The 25,609-nt window shown below is 32.9% G+C and overlaps 1 protein-coding gene across 3 annotated transcripts in view; it reads left to right on the top strand.

Annotated features, from left to right (window-relative positions):
• Positions 1-25,609, top strand: part of LOC149787567 (nicolin-1-like) — a 47,824-nt gene that overhangs the window by 4,430 nt on the left and 17,785 nt on the right. For 2 of the 3 annotated variants that reach the window (XM_089973716.1, XM_089973718.1), the window contains exons 2-5: positions 6,235-6,258; positions 14,801-14,888; positions 17,577-17,674; positions 20,715-20,825. In XM_089973716.1, coding sequence (XP_089829842.1) covers positions 6,235-6,258; positions 14,801-14,888; positions 17,577-17,674; positions 20,715-20,825 — 321 coding nt within the window. The remainder of the gene's footprint in view (positions 1-6,234; positions 6,259-14,800; positions 14,889-17,576; positions 17,675-20,714; positions 20,826-25,609) is intronic. The other variant, XM_089973717.1, reaches the window with a different exon arrangement.

The following is a 25,609-nucleotide window of genomic DNA, read 5'->3' as shown; positions in this document are numbered from 1 at the left end:
CAGTCTGTTATTAGACTCCTTTTTTAGTCCTAACCTAGCCACAAGCAGTCTGTTATTAGACTCCTTTTAAGTCCTTACTTAGCCACAAGCAGTCTGTTATTAGACTCCTTTTTTTAGTCCTAACCTAGCCACAAGAAGTCTGTTATTAGACCCATTTTAAGTCCTGACCTAGCCACAAGCAGTCTGTTATTAGGCTCCTTTTTTTAGTCCGAAACAGGCCACAAGCAGTCTGTTATTAGACTCCTTTTAAGTCCTAACCTAGCCACAAGCAGTCTGTGATTAGACTCCTTTTAAGTCCTAATCTAGCCACAAGCAGTATGTAATTAGACTCCTTTTAAGTCCTAACCCTGCCACAAGCAGTCTGTGATTAGACTATTTTAAGTCCTAACCTAGCCACAAGCAGTCTGTTATTAGACTCCTTTTAAGTCCTAATCTAGCCACAAGCAGTATGTAATTAGACTCCTTTTAAGTCCTAACCCTGCCACAAGCAGTCTGTGATTAGACTATTTTAAGTCCTAACCTAGCCACAAGCAGTCTGTTATTAGACTCCTTTTAAGTCCTTACTTAGCCACAAGCAGTCTGTTATTAGACCTCTTTTTTTTAGTCCTAACCTAGCCACAAGCAGTATGTAATTAGACTCCTTTTAAGTCCTAACCTAGCCACAAGCAGTATGTAATTAGACTCCTTTTTAGTCCTAACCTGGCCACAAACAGTCTGTGATTAGAATCCTTTTAAGTCTTAACCTTGCCACACATTGTCTGTTATTATACTCGTTTTAAGTCCTAACCTAGCCACAAGCAGTGTGATTAGACTATTTTAAGTCCTAACCTAGCCACAAGCAGTATGTTATTAGACTCCTTTTAAGTCCTAACCTAGCCACAATCAGTATGTTATTAGACTCCTTTTAAGTCCTTACCTAGCCACAAGCAGTATGTTATTAGACTCCTTTTAAGTCCTAACCTGGCCACAAACAGTCTGTTATTAGACTCCTTTTAAGTCCTAACCTAGCCACAAGCAGTGTGATTAGACTATTTTAAGTCCTAACCTAGCCACAAGCAGTATGTTATTAGACTCTTTTAAGTCCTAACCTAGCCACAAGCAGTCTGTTTTTAGACTCCTTTTAAGTCCTAACCTAGCCACAAGTAGTCTGTTATTAGATTCCTTTTAAGTCCTAATCTAGCCACAAGTTGTCTGTTATTAGACTCCAGAACGTGATGAGCTGGGTGGCTGTACAAAATATGCTTGTGAAAAATTCTTGTAATGCTTATCAATGATTTCAAATTGACTAGGTGATAGTTGTTACATAACTCATGATGGGGGTTTGTTCGAAAATAAAAGACACTCATCTCAAATGTTCAGTCTCATGGATTTCAAAGCATGGTTATTTCACCAAAACTCTTGCACCTACAGGTGGTGTGTATCATTTGTTATTTACATAATAATTTCAGGAGACCAGCACATACCTGTACTCACTCAGAACACAGATTGTCAGACATGGTTGTGATGTATGTCACTGATTTCAAGGTGACTAGATAATAAGCAATAAGTAAATGGATAAAAATAAATATTTCAGAATAAAAATAAAAATATATATAAAAAATCATTACAGAAAGTCTAGCTTCCATTCCTAAAAAGAGCAGTCTGTGTATCAAAAATCTGGTTCTCCCATATGGTTCATTACCTATCGTTATGTGATAGTTACATGAGACTAATACATGTACATACTTATTACAATACATGTACATACTGTACTTACTAATTCGCAACTAATTAAATGATAAAAAATGTTTTCAAACCATTCTTAAAAGATTTTTATTGTTTTGATGCATCTCACTTATTTCAGGGTGACTGGATGGTAATAGATAAGTACATGTAAATGAATAAAATAAGTGTTCTTAAATCATTCTAATGTGAGAATAAATAAATCTTTATAGAAAGTCTAACTTTCATTATTGGTGATGTAGTGGAAGAGATGAGTCTGCTAGTATCTAGGTCAGAAAGGAAATGATGAAGTTTTCATAAACAAATCAAATAAATTGACTTGAAAGAAAAATATACAGTATGAATTGCTACAAAATCTGAACAAGTTACAATCATCATGGATTAATAAATCTCCCTGGCTAGAAAATATGACTTGAAAAATGATCTCATGTTCTGCTGCTGCTGCTGTTGATTCCTATTGGAATATTTCAGTAATGGACTCAATTTGACCTTGATACTCAATTTGCCCTTTTTTTCTTACTGGATAGGTACATGTACTTAAATCGGCACAGTTAATTGAACTTTAGGTGGAAAAGTTGATTAAGAAAACCACTACAATATATTAAAACAGGATTAAATTAAATTTAACATTGTTCTCATGTTGGTTAGGTTTAATTTTACAGATCAAAGTAATCTCACCTTCTCTCTCACTGTCTTAAAATCCTGGTTATTTTCAAAACCCTTGTCTGTCTATCTATGTATCTAACTATCTATCCATCTATCTGTCTATCTATCTATCTATCTATCTATTTATCTATCTATCTATCTATCTATCTATCTATCTATCTATCTATCTATCTATCAGTCTCTGTCTATCTTGATGCATGTATGTATATATATATATATATATATATATATATATATATATATATATATATGTATCACATATTGTTTGTTTTCCTTATTTTGTAGCCTTCATAGTATGTTTATATTCTGGCACAAGCTCAAAAGTCCCAAGCACAAGTTAAATTGTGTGGTCAGCCTGAGGGCAAGCTTATTTTTATAAAGTTTATAAAGCCCTATAATTGGATAAAGTTCTGTTTTTGCATAAATATATGTTAATTTTTTCATGAAAACAAAATAATAAAATGCTGAAGTTATGCAACAGTTTTGTATATTGCAGTTTTCATGGAATGTAAACCTAACACATAAGCAAAGCCCATCAGTGAAGAGTGAATGAAAAACCCAGAAAAGATATCTGGCCTCCCTTAGCAATGCTATTACCCTAAATATAATTGTTTTATTATGTAATATTTCTTCTTAAACAATGACAGTAGTGTAAATTTACTGCTCCTTTTGAATGCATATAATCACTATCTTGGTAATTTCCTGAAATAGATGTGATGTTAATTGGTTATAATCTGGATTCTTCTTGATTTCCTTTCCTACTCAGATATATCTCTTCCTCTTTGATATCTTCAGTTTACCAGTGACAAGAAGAATATTTTCTTTTTATTGATATTAGTGATAAAGGCAACAGAAAGTATTTAGTGTATATTTTTCTTCTTCTCTCATTCCCACATTTTTTCTATCAGGAGATTTTGAGACATCAGTAGAATATATAACAATGCTGAGTATTACATGTGTGTCTTTCACTGAAGACCAAAATGTTTTTACTGACATCTGTCTGGAACTTGTTACATTCATGTGTGCTATCATGGAACATGATCCCAAGCAATACGTACTTTACTATAGGTTGTTATTTCAAACTATTTCAAGAAATGATGTGTTATTGCCCATATAATGACTGTTATTTTAACCTTACTTAATACACAACTCTAATGCATTTTGAAGAATACTTACATTGTAAATAAACTTAAGCATTGATCTATGGAACAACACCAGAAGCCTAGAATATTGCATGATTTACAGTTCTGCAGAGATTCCCTAAAAAGTGATTAATTACTATGTAAACACTGTAATTTTATTTTCATCGTGTAGAGAGCTAATGAATATTACGAATGCTTTTTCTTTAAGCTCTAGATTTTGCAGCTGAAATATTTCCTATGAATTTAATATACAGTACTTATTTAGCTCATTTTGATAGACTGGGCATAAGACACTGTTCTTTTTCTGATTGATCAAAGAGTCATTTAACATTCATTTCAGTCTGTTGGTTAATGTGGAGTTCTTATTTTTATCCTTGATGAAATATACAAAAGGTGTGATTCTTTCGAATTTCAGATTTCTTTAGTGGCTTAAATTAAATTTATATTGTTTGAATAAAATTAAAACTTAAATATTAGTTGGTGACAGGTGTTTGCTCTAAGCTATCATTTCATCAGCTTACTTAACTTGGGTAACAAGCATACTGGTTTCCAGCATTGTTTTGCATATGCAGTCAAACCTGTCAATAGCAGTCAATGATGGGTAAAGGTCTATCTATCCTTTAGACACAGGTGATTTGTGAATGCACTTTAACCTATCAGATTTGGTTCTTGAACAAATACCTTGTACTTAATAAAATTATTGTTTTTGTACTATTGTTGCATGAATTGTTATTATTATTATTATTATTATTATTATCATCATTATTTCAGGCATAATTTCCTATTTAAAGAATTCACTGTATAAATTTCTCATTCATGAATTCTTTATATATTTGCTAAGTAGGTAGTTTGCTAAGCTGTTTGTATATTGCTGCTGGCATCAGCTGTCAAGTAAAAGATCCGTGCTGAATATGGAAAGTGTCAACCCAGTTATTGACAGGTCACCCTTGTTCAAAGGCTAATGATGCTGTTTTAAGTTAAAGCACTTCTTTTCATGTATTTACAATCAAATGTGCATGCGTTTCTTTCATCGCTTCTATGGTTTTGAAGAATTTGACATAGTATTTCTTGAAAACTTTGAACTAATGGAAAATCTTACATAAAGTAGTGACTCCAAGTGTTGGTCCACAAAAGAATAACCTAATGGTTACATGCCTGTGAATGTTTTAATCTCAAACATGGATGGATAAATAATAAAGATTTGGTATGTGTGTTGTGACAGTCAGTTTGTTTTTTGGGTACAAGAATGCATTTTGTGTATGCAGATCTATGCAGACTTTTATGTGCTATTAAATTGTTTTATTGGTTCCGTTTTTTTCTTAAATAATTACAGTCCGACTTTTTCTTTATAAATAATTACAAGCCGACTTTTTCTTTATAAATAATTCCAATCCAACTTTTTCTTTATAAATAATTACAATCCAACTTTTTTCTTTATAAATAATTACAATCCAACTATCCAAAAGAGTGAACAGAGTAAGAAAACTGAATTGGATTTTGTTCATTATTAGCAACACATAGCTAACAATACAAACAAAGAGCTTACCAGATTTAATCCCCAAAAAATTACTTTTATCAATAAACACTAATAAAAATTGCTGAATAGGTCTAAGTTGATAAATGAAAACTAATTCATGGATAAAATTATTTCACTGTTAATGTGCTCTGATAAATACATTTTAAACAGTCATCAGTATACCCACCCACCCCAAAAAAGTAGTATTAATTCCACCAATGAATTTCTAGGCAATATTATAGTTTCATTGGGATTATTTAAATAACAGTGGAGAGATTAGCACATTTAAAGTTACACTAATAGATTGACTTGAATATAGTGACTATAAGCAAGATAGGAATAGACATGATAGGTCTCTACCTAAATCATGGATTTCTTGGGAAAACAATGCTTCATTTGCAGTATGTTTAGTGACCACCCCTTAAATGGTTAGAAACCAGTGTTTGGTTAGGAAACACTGCCCAATGACAGTGGACAACAGGTGAATGTTTAATACGTGACTTTTACAGAGGAAATTTCATGAGGGGAATTGAGAATGCCATTGACGCCAGATGTCTGCCAAATATAGGTGACCATTAGGGCAAGTTTGATTGTAGATCTATAGGTGCTGGAATATGTGTTTGCCTCATGTATTAATATGAAGAATAACTAATAGCTGTTTATGTATTCACCTACATGTTAGGTTCAGTTTAATAGGAATTATACAAATTTATTTTTCCTTTTTCACTTAGGAGCATTTAAAATTCATCTGAGAATGTAATTTACAGTAAATGTAAAAGCAGTAAAATAAACGAAAATGAATTGTAGAAAAGAACTTTTTCCATACACATTCATCAGACAAAAGAAATTAAATGAATGAATAAAAGACACTGTGGTACATCTCTCCATATGTTATTTGGCAATGTGTAATAGGCATATGTATAAAAATGAAGAACAAAAAGTGACTACATAAATGTATTGCATGTAAAGAGTTTCATCAGTGCAATGTTGGCTATATTGTGTCAACAGTTTGAAAATGAATAGATAAAAAAATTGCGAGGAATCATAAGGTACAATTTAGTGTGCTTCTTACATTTCCCTTTAGAGGACATGATTTTAATAGTTGGTGAGGGGTACTGAAAAATTGTTCTTAGATTTCATGCCACTAACAAAGAATTCAATAATCTTTTTTTTCTGCTATGCTTTTAGAAGAAGGAGGAAAATGTAGATGAGGTAAGAATTTCATTGGAAGAGAGTAGAGTTCTCCATATATTATTGCAATAAAATTTGATATATGTGAAAATGGATTTATTTGCAGATACAGAGATCATATGACTGATCCATCATACTAAATTGGATATGTGTAATTGCCAATTATAATATCTTAATAAAGTTTTATATATATTTTGTTTTTTTCATCAGAAACCTATAGAAAAAAATAGTACATGTACCACTAAACATACAGTATGTGTACAGCTTTTTTATTTTGAAAGTACATGTATATTGTTTGGGGAATTTTTTGATTAGACATGCAGGCAAATGAATTGAACATTAAAAAATACAAATCAAACTTCATTATGATTTTTGCATGATAATAATAAATTTATTGTTTATACTGCCTTTCATGTGTCAGTTTTTAACATTTTTGTGCTGTTAGATAGTTTGAAACAAAAGGTTTGGAATTTTATTTAAAGATATTTAATGGAGAATTCTACAACATTCCATATCAGTGTCTTCTGCACTTTGGTAAACTGTGTTTCTTTTGCACAGTACATGTGTGTAACAAAATTTAACAAAATTTATCACCCCAAATTTTCAGAATCATTCTACTGCTGTAACAAAGTCATTGATAGGAAGTAGGATTGTATGAATACAGCTAAGTTAAGCATGCAAATTTTACATGGTTAACAATGTGTGGAGACTTGTGTGCAAGTGAGAGTATGTAGTATTTTTCTGAATTTGGGGTCATATTACAAAATTGTCTGTATGAGCTACTACACTTCTAGACAAGAAACATAGATAATAAACTAATCTCTTTATAACAAATTAGATTAACAAATTTTAATCAAAACAAAAGGATAATATATGTCTCTACTTGAATTTTAATTTGCATAACACTTCAGGTTGTAAAAAAAATTAGGAACAAATTTTGGGTGTTTCCTAATTTTAATGATAAACAGGTATGACTCATACTGTAATTGATCAGTGATTTGTCATACTGTAATTGATCAGTGATTTGTCATACTGTAATTTATCAGTGATTTGTCATACCATAATTTATCAGTGATTTGTCATACTGTAATTTATCAGTGATTTGTCATACTGTAAATGATCAGTGATTTGTCATACTGTAATTGACCAGTGATTTGTCATACTGTAAATTATCAGTGATTTGTCATACTGTCATTTATCAGCGATTTGTCATACTGTAATTGATCAGTGTTGACTGTCATACTGTAATTTATCAGTATGTTATTATGATTCTGTAGTTGATTAGTGTTTGGCTGTTGTTTTGTAATTGATCAGTGTTGACTGTCATATTGTAATGTATCAGTGTTTTGCTGTCATACTGTAACTGATTAGTGTTTGATTGTCATTCTATAATTGGTCAGAGTTTTACTGTCATACTGTAGTTGATCAGTGTTTGATTGTCATTCTGTAATTTGTCAGTGTTGACTGTCATACTGTATTTTTTTAGTTTAATACTGTCATACTGTAATTAATCAGTGTTTAATTTCACTCTTTAATTGATCAGTGTTTGACTGTCATAATGTGTGTGTGTGTGTTTTGGATTTTTGACATAGATTTTTTTAAAAATATCAGTCATATCACTACGATGTCTGCAGTCTGACAGCTTATAGTGATGTCTAGCACTAGGGCATTATGCCACAGACATGTAGCATGATGTCCCACCCAGTCACCTTATCCTGACACCAGGCCAACCAGTCCTAGCACTAACCTCTTAATGCGGAATGCCAAGTGAGGCAGCTGTTAGTACCATTTTTCTAAGTCTTTGGTGTGACTTGGCCAGGGTTCAAGCCTGCAACCTCCCGCAACTGATGTGGATGCTCTAACCACTAGGCCACTGAAGTGGTTGACTGTCATACTGTAATTTATCAATATTTTACTGTCATACTGTCATAATGTAATTGATCAGTGTTTCAAATGTAATGTTTAAATTGATATTGAATGTTAGTACATGTACATGTATGTGGACTCTATCAAACTTCAGTTGGGTATATTTCAATTTTGGTGACTGCTTCAGTGGCCTCAGTGGTTAGAGCATCCACCTCAGATGTGGGAAGTCGTGGGTTCAAACCCTGGTCAAGTCATTGCAAAAACTTATAAAAATGGTACAAGCAGCTGCTGAAACATTGTAAAAGCTACATTAAAAATCCAATCATGCATGTACACACACATATTTCAATTTCAGTGGTTCTTGTGCATCCAAATGCAAACAAGATAGATGTAGATGGGCTGTCACATAATTTGTCTGCAGACCAGTCTACACTTTTCATTTTACAGTGGGAGATTTAAGTCTATACAGTTTGTGGTTGTATCTATCACACACAGATATATACAGTAAGTTTATCTGATAAACAATTATAAGTGTCTGAGTCTAGTTAGAAATGGATTTGACATACCACCGTATAAAATATTAACAATTTTTAATATACATCTGTTGAGTACTGTTCTAATTTTGTTCATACAAACCTGAATAAATGCTATATTTTACTTTGGCATTACTGGCTACAATGACCTTTATGATGATTAATTTATGTTTTCATTATTGATAGATGTATTATTTCGTCTAGAAGTACTTAAAAAACTAATATCTGTAGTGGAAACTGCATAGAAGGATGTCAGTGTCACCTAATTTATGGAAACTAAATTTTGGAAAAAAATGTCTTTTCTATTTTTTTCATATACATAGTCCTTTTATCATTAATTTTCTTTAAAAGGTTACAGATATGAACTATTATATCAAAAGAAGAACCCCAAATCCCAAAATACAAATTTCTTCACACCATGTGACACTTTAAGGCCTCCACAATTTGAATGATGTACACTTAATTACTGTACCTCCTGTATGTTGAATTTGATCATTGGTTTCCTTCTGACAAAACTGTAAAACACGGTTAAGTTTTCAGAGAAGTATGGATCACTGTAGACTATATACTTCAAAACAACTACCTCATTTGGTAGTAAAATTTTCAAATTAGTCACAAATATTTGCCCTGAAAAATACTGATATGTTCAATTACATGTAAGGAGTATTCCAGAAATGGACTAAACTAGAGTATTTTGCTACCATTCAGCTGTAGTCAATGCCAGTTATTAACTGGTATTTTGTTTTATAATTCTTTCCATTCCCTGAAATGTTTTCTTTACAAAAAAAAACACAAGACGAATTACTGCTATCATTTATACTCTAATAAGTTGAATCCACATGGAAACTGTACAGACCCAGATCTGCCATTGCATGACATGCTGGCAAGTCTGGGTCTTTTCAGTTTGTTAGGCATAAGAAGTAGAACAAACAAAATATACATGTACCTTGATATGCATGTGCATTATATAATGGAAGATCAAGGTCCGTGTTGATGTGTTTTTACACTAGCAGACATCGGCAACTTAAAGGCCCCAAAAAATGCAGACAACGTGACAAAATGTTCAGTCGTCAGCTTTGATGCTTTTATTGAAATGAATCACCATTGGACAATAGTTTATTACCATTGCTGATTTGGGCAATTGCAGTTGGCCTCATGACAACACAGATTACTCCATTGGTTTCTGGTCAGGTGTCTAGTGAACCTGACTTTGTAATAGGTGAAACTGTTGGTTGGTTTAATGGTCTTCTGCAAGATGCAGCCAACATTAGGCCAGCCTAACCCTAACAATCATGTATGGGGACATCAGCAGAAACTGTAAATGTTGAATGTAGTAGTTACAGGCCCTTCCATTCAACATAAACTCTGTGTAAAAGTTAAGCACCTGAATATATATATATATATATATATATATATATATATATATATATATATATATATATATATATATATATATATATTTCACTTACCTTGTGGTCAATGTACTTGATTTTGTTACCTGAGTTAGTGTTTATTTTCCTTTCATATTTGTATTTGAGTAATCTCCCTATATCCAGTTTATCTGACAGATTTTGATATTTGCATGTTGTTTATGCTGAAAGATGATTTCTGACAATAAAAGACAGCTTTCTTAAAGTAAATGATTGTGGATTTACTCTTATCATGCTAGTAGTTAAGCTTAATATACTAATATGACAGGTATTTAGGTTTGCCTTGCTTTGATCTATTTTAATTTTAGCTGTGTACCTCTTAACTGTTATTTGATCTTAATGTATCTAACTGTGTATCACTTGCAACTAGCTACAAACAATCTAGAACCAGATCCGATGTGTAAAACAATCACTTGTCCTGCATAATTTATCACTTGCCCACAGATCTGAGTAGCACAGAAAATGTAGTCACTATTGTTCAGCAAGTTACTTTGTTGTCATTTGATAATCAAAGCTTTAATTTAACAGAACAATTTTTATGAATATACAGTACTAATATATTCTCTACAGCTTGTAATGACATTTTAAGCCAAAGTTTTGAAGACCAATTATCAACAAATATCATATCATTTTGTAGGTACATATGTGATTATTTAGCTTGTACACCTCAAACCTTTGCTTGGTTTATATATATATATATATATATATATATATATAAAAGCTGAATATTTATACTAGTAAAGGAGATATTCTGTTATTGCCATATCAATAGCTATAGAATTAATGTATCCATTAATCCATGAAAACAAGTTTTCAGATACAAAATTTAACCTAAAAAAGCATCTACTGCTGTATGCATACATTTTGTAAAGTTAGAGCTTTTTTCTCCAGTATTTACCATGTGAAGAAGATGTCATTTCCATGCTCAATATATCTAAATGTCATGTGTAATTGTGTCAAACATTTGAAACTTTCTTTTGAAGAAAAATATTTAGAGACAAAATTAATATTTTTTTGTTAAAATGAAAGTAAAATTAGTTTGGACTTTCCATATTTGTCATTTCTTTTCATCCATCTTTCCATCTCTGTAAGCACAGGTTTCTATACTTGAACACTGTCTCTCTAGGAAAGCATTGTTGAGGCATTTGTAGAATGTTATATATAGTTTATAATACCTGTGATGTTCAAGTTAAAATGTGTGTTTGATGTAAAACTACATGTCTCCCAATTGAAGGGTGCTAAAGTTTGTTTCTGGTATCGGGGACAAGTTTACACAAATGTATTGGTTTTGATTCACTGCACCAGTTTGGTTGTAGTTTGTTTCTAGTGTTTTAATTCAAGCAAATTTAAATCAAGGTACTTGAACATTTTATTGGAATTACAAGTGAATTTTATAGTATTGTGATGAATATGCATAAAATCTGAGACCCCTACTCCCTTGATGATTATATATTTATCTGTATTTTTCCATTTTTTTCTAGAAATTTGTCTACAGATATGCAGATGAATAAACAAACTGATAAATTTGCATACTTACATAATATTAAACTTTACCTACCTTAGTACATATATTATTGGAGTTACAAATATTAGATCATACAGCAGCTTCTTTCACAAAAGAAAAAATGTGACAGTTAAATAAGTATGATCATTTAGGAAACTACCGTATGCGCTTGCTTATAAGATGAATCCAATTGCAAACTGTTCAAACCCAGATCCATAATCACATAATGTGCCAGCAGATCTGGCTCTGTGCAGGTTGTGAGAAATAATCAGTAGAACAAACAAGATAGTCTCTGATCTGCAGGTGCATAATACGACGGCAGATCAGGATCTTTGTTGTTTACAGTTTGACTTGACATATGAGCAAGTATATATGGTAATGAGTCTCTGATATTCTTACATTAAGGAAACTAATAAACATCTAATACTCTCACACAAAGTTTGCTAAATTTGAAAATATCAGAGCATACAATGATTAACAATATGATGCTTCATGACTTTACATTCTCCATGTACTGTATGTACTTGCTTATAAGATGAGTCCAGCTGCAAATTGCACAGACCCAGAGTTTCCATCAAATTATGCACCAACAGATCTTGGCCTTGCAGTTTGTTTGTTCTGATATTTCGTGAGTGAGTGTGTAAGTGATTTTGATTTTTAACGTAGCTTTAACAATTTTTCCGTCATATCGCTATCATGTCTGCAGTGGCAGTTTATAGTGACATCTAGCAATGGGTCATCATGCTGCAGAGATGTAGCATCATGTCCCACCCAGTCACATTATGCCAAGCGAGGCAGCTGTTATTACCATTTTTATAAGTCTTTGAGACGACTTGGCCGGGGATCGAACCCGCAATCTTCCACATCTGAGGCAGATGCTCTAACCACAATGCCACCTGATGTTTAGAACAAATAACAAAGGCCCTGCATTATGTGATGGTAGATATGGGTTGTTGGAACTGACTTATCAGCAAATATTAGGGTATTAATGATTTGGCTATCTGATATTAAATAATATTTTATGTTAAAATCTTACAATCTAACCAACTTCTACCATTCATTGAGTAACAGTGTATTGTAGTTTATTCATAACTGAATGTGTGATAGTTTATGTATTGAATGATACTCCCATGTATGAATATTAATTTCATATTGAATGCTATTCCCATGTAATTTGTAGGAATATTAATTTTAATATTGAATGCTATTCCCATGTACTTTGTAGGAATATTAATTTAATATTGAATGCTATTCCCATGTACTCTGTAGGAATATTAATTTCATATTGAATGCTATTCCCATGTACTTTGTAGGAATATTAATTTAATATTGAATGCTATTCCCATGTACTCTGTAGGAATTTTAATTTATGCAATAAATTATATTCCCATGTACTCTGTAGGAATATTAATTTATGCAATAAATTATATTCCCATGTACTCTGTAGGAATATTAATTTATGCAATAAATTATATTCCCATGTACTCTGTAGGAATATTAATTTATGCAATGAATGATATTCCCATGTACTCTGTAGGAATATTAATTTATGCAATAAATTATATTCCCATGTACTCTGTAGGAATATTAATTTATGCAATAAATTATATTCCCATGTACTCTGTAGGAATATTAATTTATGCAATGAATGATATTCCCATGTACTCTGTAGGAATATTAATTTATGCAATGAATATGATATTCCCATGTACTCTGTAGGAATATTAATTTATGCAATAAATTATATTCCCATGTACTCTGTAGGAATATTAATTTATGCAATAAATTATATTCCCATGTACTCTGTAGGAATATTAATTTATGCAATAAATTATATTCCCATGTACACTGTAGGAATATTAATTTATGCAATGAATGATATTCCCATGTACTCTGTAGGAATATTAATTTATGCAATAAATTATATTCCCATGTACACTGTAGGAATATTAATTTATGCAATAAATTATATTCCCATGTACACTGTAGGAATATTAATTTATGCAATGAATGATATTCCCATGTACTCTGTAGGAATATTAATTTATGCAATAAATTATATTCCCATGTACACTGTAGGAATATTAATTTATGCAATAAATTATATTCCCATGTACTCTGTAGGAATATTAATTTATGCAATGAATGATATTCCCATGTACTCTGTAGGAATATTAATTTATGCAATAAATTATATTCCCATGTACTCTGTAGGAATATTAATTTATGCAATAAATTATATTCCCATGTACACTGTAGGAATATTAATTTATGCAATGAATGATATTCCCATGTACTCTGTAGGAATATTAATTTATGCAATGAATATGATATTCCCATGTACTCTGTAGGAATATTAATTTATGCAATAAATTATATTCCCATGTACTCTGTAGGAATATTAATTTATGCAATGAATGATATTCCCATGTACTCTGTAGGAATATTAATTTATGCAATAAATTATATTCCCATGTACACTGTAGGAATATTAATTTATGCAATAAATTATATTCCCATGTACACTGTAGGAATATTAATTTATGCAATAAATTATATTCCCATGTACTCTGTAGGAATATTAATTTATGCAATGAATGATATTCCCATGTACTCTGTAGGAATATTAATTTATGCAATGAATGATATTCCCATGTACTCTGTAGGAATATTAATTTATGCAATAAATTATATTCCCATGTACTCTGTAGGAATATTAATTTATGCAATAAATTATATTCCCATGTACTCTGTAGGAATATTAATTTATGCAATAAATTATATTCCGATGTACTCTGTAGGAATATTAATTTATGCAATGAATATGATATTCCCATGTACTCTGTAGGAATATTAATTTATGCAATGAATGATATCTCCATGAACTATGAATATTCAACTAAGTGATATTTACTTGGATCAAATGAGAGCAAAGTTAGAACTATTTCTTTACACTGAATGTTAGTTTTAAAATGAAGTATCAATACATGTAAATGTCTTTTTTAAAAATCTTCTATAAAAATGTTACAAGATCTTTTTCAGCTTCATCATTGTTTAAAAATGTGATTGCTATTTCAAAGAATGCAAAGAATTACATTATTGGAAAATGTGCCCAAAATTATTAATAGAGGCTTCAAATTTCTGTGATTGCTATGACAGTAAGATTGTTAAATAAATAATCGAAAAACATTGCTACTGAAACGTGTGTTAATGATTTGCATGTTTTATAGGTTGGAGAAATCCAGTTCAAGAATTACTATGTAGCATACCTGACTGTAAAAGCCAAGTTTAAAAGTGGCACAGATACAAAGGAGGGAGGTCAGTTATTAACTTTTGATTCCACCATTGATTCCTGCACCACCATTCCATAACATGGAGAATATAATTTTGCAACTCTGATTTTTTTTAATCAAAGAGTATACATACTACTGAATATCAACTACAGATAAGCTTAAAAAGAGTTTAAAAATTGTCTGAAAAAAGAAATTGGTTCATTAATGTTGATCCCAAGCTCTGTCTTGACTGCTATCTTATCCCTGTCTTGACTGTTATCTTATTCCTGTCTTGACTGTTATCTTATCCCTGTTGTGGAGGAGAGCAAATTTTTAGGGCTTATTTTCAATCATAAACTAGCTTTTCTTCCACGTATTAGATACCTTAGTAATAAATTTCAAAAAGCTCTAATTTAATGCGAGTCACAACAAACACCATTTGGGAAGCAGATTGGAAGGTTTTGCTCGTGTTATACAGGTAAGATTGAAACTCGACTCTGGCTGAGTTGTGTACAGATCAGCTTTTAAGTCTTACTCTAGATACCTGACTTGAGACACAATTAGACTTTGTTGAGAGCATTTAGAACTTCCTCTTCATGATGCCTCTTTAATATCTACCAAACTATCTTCCAATCCATTAACCCCACATATGATGCAATTTTTATGCCCAAACACCAAAACTGTACATTCAGAACAAGCTTTTGGCATAGGAATCTGTCCTCACTTAATAATAGCAAAAATCAGTTTGGAAAATATTGCAAAATTCTGTATTCCTAAAGCACCACCACCATTACTCAAAAACTGTCTAAACTAATAATTGGTCTTTGTAAATTCAAAATGTCTTCTACAAATACCCTCCTTTCTTTGAGTATATTCACTAAAATCAGAGTCTCCTGTTATAGTCACATGTTCCTGCATGCATACAGTTTGAAAAATGCAAAAAAAGTTCAACCTGCTATTGCAAAACCCCATGGCACTGTCTATTGAAAAACTCCATGGCACTGTCTATTGAAAAACCCCATGGCACTGTCTGTTGCAAAAACCCATGGCACTGTCTATTGCAAAACCCCATGGCACTGTCTATTGCAAAAACCAATGGTACTATCTTGAGTCAGTTAATGGATAGTATTACAGCCATACTCAAAGCTTTGAACTACATTGAAACCCCTAAAAAAAAACAATTTTTATCATTTTTTTAATATTCTTTTTCCATATTGAAAGCCTTGCAAAATTTTCAGTCTGACAGCTTGTTAATATCCCAGACATTACCTAAGCAGGATGTCATCATATAATCTGGGAAAGGTATTCTGGACAGTTGGCTGCCTAATTACATTGGAATAAAAGGTAATGAAAGGCAGACAAAATTGAACTGCAGTCACCCATTTCCAAATGGAAGATTCCATATACTGACTTAAAATATTGTATAAATCATCAAGTTCATCATACTTGGCAAAATATATAGAATTAAAACTTCACAAAAAATATACGAACATCAGACCCACTGTTTGAGAGTGGCATTACTCATACAGAACAAATCAGAGAGATGTTGTGGTACTGTGCCAGTTGCATATCTGACAAACGTGCCCGACTTATACATACATGCCTGACTTGTACACATAAGCCTGACTTGTATACACATGCCTGACTCGTACACACATGCCTGACTTGTACATACTGAAGAGGGAACCTTGACTGGAGTGCATACCATGCCAGTGTTCAATGACATTGGAACATATTGTGCTCAAGTGTTTTGATTTCCATATTGTGAGACAGAAGTATTTTGATTTGACTGCTTTTAGAAACTGTATGAGGTCATACCACCCAAGAAAATCTTGCACCTAATAAAGGAATGCAGTGTATACAATTTATTGTGAAGGGTCTATGCTCCTAGATTGTTGTGAAATTCAGTTTTACATTTTTGGAACTTTACCTTTAGTTGGCATTACATAGCTGCTTTTATGCTGGAGTGTTGTAAAAAAAAGAACTGCACACACACACACACACACACACACACACACATGCACACACACACACACACATACACACACATTTCATGCATGCACACATACATACATACATACATACATACATGCATACATACAACATACATGCATACATGCATGCATACATACATACATACATACATACATACATACATTAGCTTCTCGTGGGTCGGTGGTTCTTTCATGGGTTTTCCCGGGTTCTTCCTCCACCATTAATACTGGCCGCCATGTATAGCCTATCGTGTGCTGAAAAATGGCATTAAACCCTATAACAACAATAACAACATACATACATACATGCATGCACACATACATACATACATATTTACATACATACATACAAACATACATACATACATACTGAAAGTAGTTTTGCAAAAAAAGGAGCTAGGAACATCACAGATAAAATAAATATATTGATTCGTGTTTAAACAGATGCCTTGAAAATTTAAAGTCTTTGGTGATGGCCACAAGTGTACTTAGAAAGTTAACATGTTCTTCTACTATGTTATACCCATCATGTTGCATAAATGTACCAAGCATGGATAAATATTTTCTCTGGCATTTATTTTGTCACCTGCTTTAATATGAGCTTTATTATTATTATCATTATTATTATTATTATTATTATTATTATTATTATTGTTCATGTATTATCATCAGCAGCATTATTATTACATGTATTATTATTATTATTATTATTATTATTATTATTATTATTATTATTATAGAGAACAAATGGCGAACATGTGTGAAGAGAATGAGACTGATGCCCAATGCCCATGCAGAGACTGGTTCCCAGGACTACTTCTGTGTTTCCAGGAAACATGTAAGTCATTACACTCACTATACACACACCTTAGGATTGCCTGCTAATAATTTCATGACAGTGTAAGCTTTCATGAAAACATTTCTATAAAACAGTTTGCAGTCTTATTTGACTTCTCAGTTGGGCCATCTCCATAAATGCTTTTCTATAAAACAGTTTGCAGACTTATTTGACATCTCAGTTGGGCCATCTCCATAAATGCTTTTCTATAAAACACTTTGCAGGCTTATTTGATATCTCAGTTGGGCCATCTCCTTAAATACTTTATTTAAACACTGTTTTGCAGTCTTATTTCACATCTCAGTTGGGCCATCTCCTCAAATACTTTTATATAAAACACTGTTTTGTAGTGATATTTGACATTTCAGTTGGGCCATTTCCTTAAATACTTTTCTATAAAACAGTTTGCAGACTTATCTGACATCTCAGTTAGGCCATCTCCTTAATACTTTATATAAACACTGTTTTGCAGTATTATTTCACATCTCAGTTGGGCCATCTCCTCAAATACTTTTATATAAAACACCATTTGCAGTCTAATTAGACTCCTCATTTGGACCATCTCTAATTTTTTAGTGTCTCCTGAAGCATTTTGTTGCAAAACATAGCGTAGTAAATCAAATTTTAGAACCAAAAATGCATTGCCCCCATTATAAGGCTATCATTTTTGCAGAGAAAAGCTGACCTTATAAAGGGTTGGTCATTCTGGAGTACAAATGACCTATTTTTAGTGTTGAACAAGACAGTGGCCTCTCTTTAAGGAGCCTGTGAAGATGATGACCACTTTAAATGGAAGATATTTTTTATTTCATCAGGTCAGCTTTATAATGTGCCAAAAATTGTTATTCAGTTCACAAATATGATTGGACGGTGAAACTAACAGATGGCAATATCCATTTCCATGGGAGGTAAATGTGAATGTTGTTGTTGTAGGGTTTAATGCCATTTTTCCGCACACGATAGGCTATGCATGGTGGCCAGTATTGATGGTGGAGGAAGAACCCGGGAAAACCTCGGAAAGAACCACCGAACCATGAGAAGCTACTGGCAAGCTTTCTCACATACCCACATTGGCTGAATCCTAGACTCGAACCCACGCAGACAGAGGTGAGATGGCAGTGATCCATAACGGACAGCGCTTTAGACCACTTGGGACCCCATAAATGTGAATGTAACTCAGAGCATTGTAAATTGGTTATTTCTTCCCTGGATGGAAATATTACTTATTTCAGTGAAAATTATACAACTTTTAATTTTCTTTCATAGCATAAGGATACTTTTACAGTTGAAATGCACTAGAAATGAATGGAAATACATGTATGTGTCATTATGCTAAACCAATAATATTAAAATTGTTATTATTTCTTTAAAATAAAATTAACAAATTTATAAGTATTCTTAAAAATCAGTATTGATTTCATAGAGACTTTCTTTATAAAAAAATTAAGCAAAAGATCTTACTATACACAAGATCTGATATTTTTTAATATTGTAACTTTTAAATCACATGCACAATCAATACAGAAAGCTAACCTGAAGCTTTTGTCCTTGCACTAAAGACTTCATCAGCAGACAGATCTATTCTATACCGACCGTTAATATCACCTGACAGAATAGTGAGCTATGTTAGCAGATTATCCCAGATATGTGGCAGGTTGTAATAGCCCCCATCTCTCTTCAGCTTCTCTAACCCACCCACCCCACTCAAAGTACACTTTTAATTTTCACAGAAATACAAGATTTCATGTGATGGAAATGTAATTAAGATATTTGTTGTTCATTTTAGGTTCATTAGTCTGATTTCCTTACCTTTTCTGCACTCATCAATACTTTAAATTAACTGAGAAATTCCAAGACATATTAAACTGATACGATTTTCATGACCTTTCTCGATCAATTAGTCAGAATAATTACTTGATTTGCAGTGAGTGTGTATTGATAGAAAAAACTAAGTTAAAGAGCCACTAAAAAAGAGCTTCAAAGATGAAGGTGATATAAAGAATTTTTTTAAACAAATGACAATCCCAGTTAAAAAATTGGTCAGAATAACTTTAAGCTGAACATTTTAGAGCTTGTATGTAGATTAAAACCTGACTTGAAAGACCTTGCACAGGTTGACCGCCCTATATAATATGATAACCTCTAAGAAGAGACTAACAGTCTTGTGACCAAAATGGTTTGCAATTAGGTCATACCACAATTGGTATTTTTTGCTAATATTATAGGAGTTGGACTGAGAACTGTTGAATAAACAGTAAACTTTTAAAAAATATGTTCTCTGCTGTTTTGGATGAAGATATCCATCTACCCTACAATGTTTGGCAAATGTATTCAGCAGTAATTTAATTTTTGATTATATTGGCAAGACAAAATAAATAAAATTAAACACTTACAGAAGCAAAAAAATAATTTTCCAGAAAGTTTTATTTAACAGTCAACCTTGACATTGCACCAGATATGTTCTGTCTGATATTTAATATTTTAAAACTCTCCTTTTTTAGCATTACAAGCAGACAGAGATGTTGTTGTTGTTGTTCTAGGGTTTAACGCCATTTTTCAGTACACAATAGGCTATACATTACAGCCAGTATTAATGGTGGAGGAAGAACCTGGGAAAACTCCAGAAGGAACCACTGACCCATGAGAAGCTACTGGCAAGCTTTCTCACATACCTACATTGGCTGAATCTGAGACTTGAACCCAAGCAGACAGAGGTGAGATGGCAGTGATCCGTAACAGAGAGCGTTTTAGACCACTCGACCACTCAGGGGCCCTGAAAGAGATGTAAAGTATCCCCTCATTTTTGAAAGATCAAAATTAATCTTAAATGACAAACATAGTACTTGTATTAAGTCAGTGTTACACTAGTTTCTGGCTTCCCAACAGACAATAATCGTTTTCTGTAACTGTAGAGAATCTTACTTCGTTGAAGCTGATTTTATGTCATTCATGTAAAAATACCTTGCAGAATGGATGGAGCAAAGAATGCATATATAGAATTTACTTGCAGCCATAATCATTTGCTTCCATCATTTTGCAGATGGCCTTTGAGCTTGTCAACATCTCTGCATTGCGACTGATTCTTCAGCAACCTTCCCCAGTCTGGAAGGACTTCAAGATTGATGAACTCAAGTTCTTTAAGTGTTCTGAGGTAAGATGATTTCCATGCTTGAATATCAGACCATGCAGGAGTTAGCTCCGTAGGAATGGTTTGTAGCTATCCCAGAATGCTGTCTACCATTACGACTTAAAAAAAGGTATCGATTTAAAAAGATAGATAGCCGTTTTCGCTGTCGCAATTTTAAATAATCCCCAAGTATGCCAGTACAAGAGAATTATGTAAAATATTATTCAACATCGGAAACAGTTATTGTAAAGACTGTTTATTACACTTTTGAATACAAAGTTTTCTCTGTTAAAATTTTGGATTTAATTTTCTCAGCCAAATTCTTAATTACAATGTATTTCAAAGGCTTGGTTATAATGTTCCTTTATTACAATGTTTCATTGGTTTTAGCATTTGTTTTGTGTGGCCCACTTGAGAAAATGAGCTCAGTTACAATGTTTTTATCACCTGATATGCAACCAGATAAACAGTGCAGTCATTTTAAATAATGAAGGTGTAACAACCACAGCATTGGGTAATAAAAGCATGATAATCACATGTCAATCATAATCAGTAAATAACAGGCCTAAAAAGACACTAGGTAACAAAGGTGTGATAATCACAACTCGTTTGAAATTAGTACATTAGAATTTCAGGTTGCAGTTTCTAGTTCAAATTATAGGGGTTTGAAATTTATACAGGCACCATTTAATGACTTTGGCATGTACATTTAAATAGATACTAAACTGTAAATATGCTTCATCTTTCATGACCTAATTTTTTTATTAAATTTATACTTTGAATTCAGACAGAAAATGATGTATACCAAAATGACTAAATATTATGCTTCTGTGTGTATATTTTCAATGGAATTATTATGAATTCACTATGGTCCTTAATGATATAAAGCCACATAGTAACTGACCACTATAGTATACAACTAAAATTAATAAGTGAAATAAGTACCAATCCTAAAATTTAACCAGCTGTATTGAATCCATGATTAAACCTGCATTATAAGAGGGGCATTCAGGCATTATTAGAGTGGCAGTGGGACATTATAAGAATGACAGTATGCTATTATTAGAGTGGCAGTGGGACATTATAAGAATGACAGTATGCTATTATTAGAGTGGCAGTGGGACAATTTAAGAATGACAGTATGCTATTGTTAGAGTGGCAGTGGGACATTATAAGATGACAGTATGCTATTATTAGAGTGGTGGTAGAACATTATAAGAATGACACGATGGTTTTATTAGAGTGGCAGTGGGACATTATAAGAATGACATGATGGTTTTATTAGAATGGTACTGGGACATTATAATAATGATAGTATGCTATTATTAGAGTGGAAGTGAGACATAATAAGAATGACAGTATGCTATTATTAGAGTGGCAGTGGGACATTATAAGAATGACAGTATGGTTTTATTAGAGTGGCAGTGGGGCATTATAAGAATGACAGTATGCTATGATTAGAGTGGCAGTGGGACATAATAAGAATGACAGTATGGTACTATTAGAGTGGCAGTGGGACATTATAAGAATGACAGTATGCTATTGTTAGAGTGGCAGTGGGACATTATAAGATGACAGTATGCTATTATTAGAGTGGTGGTAGAACATTATAAGAATGACACGATCGTTTTATTAGAGTGGCAGTGGGACATTATAAGAATGACACGATGGTTTTATTAGAGTGGCAGTGGGACATTATAAGAATGACACAATGGTTTTATTAGAGTGGCAGTGGGACATTATAAGAATGACATGATGGTTTTATTAGAGTGGTACTGGGACATTATAATAATGACAGTATGCTATTATTAGAGTGGCAGTGGGACATTATAAGAAGGACAGTATCATATTAGAGTGGCAGAGGGACATTATAAGACTAACAGTATCCTACTATTAGAGTGGCAGTGGGACATTATTAAGAAGGACAGTATCATATTAGAGTGGCAGAGGGACATTATAAGACTAACAGTATCCTACTATTAGAGTGGCAGTGGGACATTATTAAGAAGGACAGTATCATATTAGAGTGGCAGTGGGAGATTTTAAAAATGACAGTATCATATCACTAGAGTGGTAATGGGACATTATAAGAAGAACAGTCTGGTATTTATAGACTGGTAGTAGGACACTATAAGAGGAGCAGTACTATGTCTATGGGCTTATACTATGTAATAAGAGAAGGTAAAACCCAACAAGCATTGAAGTTTCTAAAATATAAATGTATTTCCCTAAATTATCAAATCAAAAACAAAGTGAAAGAAATAAAAGTAACTAACACTGTATGAATTCCTATAATATTATCCTAATTATACTATCAAGTTCACATCAATCCAGAAACTATCCAAAGGTATTCTGAATGAAAGTTATAATGTGCTTATGTGCTAATGTGCTAATATGTCTAAGGAATCACAGTTCTAAATCCATATGTTTTTACTTCAAGGTAATTCCATAAAGTTGAATATCACTAAATTCCTTGAAAGTTTCACATAATCCAACTGAATTATTTAAATGTTCAAGTCCTTGAATAATTTCCCATAATTCTCAAAGTATTGTCTGTTTATGAATAAATGTTTTTCTTTCTGTAAGTCCAAGAAACATATTATAAACAAAGCATGATATATTGTCATGACTCTTACAAAAGCTTCATATAACTGAAGAATCCTAACATGTTGCATTAATTCTTTTACAGCAAATAATTATATGTTAGATTATGTGAAACTAAAAAGATTCTCAAACGTTTAAATTATTACATTGTGAAATAATTTAACAGTGATATTCAGACCTCCAATTATTGAGCCAATCAACAACTAGGGTGTACATGATATCTCTACAGAACAAATGCATTGGATATTTTGATGACCTCCATTCAAATTAAACATGGTGTACTTGACTGAATTAGTTGTTGACTTGACCTTGGCATCCAGCCTTGATTTATGAATAAAATCTTATATGTAGTGTACATATACTTTACTATAACACAAGCCAGTCACTGAATTTAAAGAATTTAGATCTTAACATCATAACCCCAAATGACTTATAAAACTGTAACATAATCTAATAGAAGATAAAGACATCTGTAACAGGCTTAATGGTATTATTAGAGGGGCAGTGGGACATTATAAGAGTGGCAGTAAGGCATTATTAGAGTTACAGTAGGACATTATAAGAAGGACATTAAGGATTTTTAGAGGACCACTGAGGCATTATAGATATTAGAGAGGGGCATTGGGATAACATAAAAACAGTAGTGGAGCATTATAAGAGGGGCAGTGGGGTATTATAGGTGGGCATTAGGCTATTATATGAGAGGCAGTAGGGCACTATAAGAGGGGCAGTAGGGTATTATAAGAGGGGCATTGGGGTATTATAAGAGGGGCAGTAGGTTATTATAAGAGGGGCAATAGGGTATTATATGAGGGGCAATAGGGTATTATAAGAGGGGCATTGGGGTATTATAAGAGGAGCAATAAGTTATAATATGAGGGCCAGTGGGTTATTATAAGAGAGGCAGTGGGTTATTATAAGAGGGGCAGTGGGGTATTATAAGAAGGGCATTGGGGTATTATAAGAGGAATAGGATATTATATGAAGGCCAGTGGGTTATTATAAGAGGGGCAGCTGTATATTATAAGAGGGTCAGTGGGGTATTGTAAGAGGGGCAGTGGGGTATTATAAGAGGGGCAGTAGGGTATTATAAGAGGGGCAGTGGGGTATTATAAGAGGGGCAGTAGATTATTATAAGAGGAGCAATAGGGTATTATAAGAGGAGCAATAGGTTATAATTATGAGGGCCAGTGGGTTATTATAAGTGAGGCAGTGGGTTATTATAAGAGGTGCAGTGGGGTATTATAAGAGGGGCAGTGTAGTATTGTAAGAGGGGCAGTGTGCTATTATAAGAGGGACAGTGGGGTATTATAAGAGGGGCAGTGGGGTATTGTAAGAGGGGCAGTGGGGTATTGTAAGAGGTGCAGTTAGGTATTGTAAGACGGGCAGTGTGCTATTATAAGAGGGGCAGTGAGGTATCGTAAGAGGGGTAGTTGGGTATTATAAGGGGGCTGTGGGGTATTATAAGAGGGGCAGTGTGGTATTGTAAGAGGAGCAGTGGGGTATTATAAGGGGGCAGTGTGGTATTGTAAGAGGGGCAGTGAGGTATCGTAAGAGGGGTAGTTGGGTATTATAAGAGGGGCAGTGTGGTATTGTAAGAGGGGCAGTGGGGTATTGTAAGAGGGATAGTTGGGTATTATAAGAGGGGCAGTAGGGTATTATATGAGGGACAGTTTGGTATTATAAGAGGGGCAGTGTGGTATTGTAAGAGGGGCAGTAGGGTATTGTAAGAGGGGCAGTTGGATATTATAATAGAGACAGTTGGGTATTATAAGAGGGGCAGTTTGAATTTATGAAAAATTTGTCACTGTTTATTATTTATTTACTATTTTCAGTTGCTATTTGCCCAGTAACATTAAATCTGCATGCATACCAAAGATCCATCAGTATCCTAAGCTATATGACTAACGTACATGTTGTTTGATGGTCTATATGACTGCACGTACATGTTGTTTGATGGTCTATATGACTACACGTACATGTTGTTTGATGGTCTATATGACTACACGTACATGTTGTTTGATGGTCTATATGACTAGACATACATGTTGTTCTATGGTCTATATGACTAAACATACATGTTGTTTGATGGTCTATATGACTACACATACATGTTTGATGGTCTATATGACTAGACGTACATGTTGTTCTGTGGTCTATATGACTACACGTACATGTTGTTTGATGGTTTATATGACTACACG

This window comes from Sinohyriopsis cumingii, chromosome 11, assembly GCF_028554795.1.
Source record: "Sinohyriopsis cumingii isolate HCF-2022 chromosome 11, ASM2855479v2, whole genome shotgun sequence".
Classification (NCBI taxonomy): domain Eukaryota; kingdom Metazoa; phylum Mollusca; class Bivalvia; order Unionida; family Unionidae; genus Sinohyriopsis; species Sinohyriopsis cumingii.
This window is presented reverse-complemented; position numbering and strand designations above follow the sequence as displayed.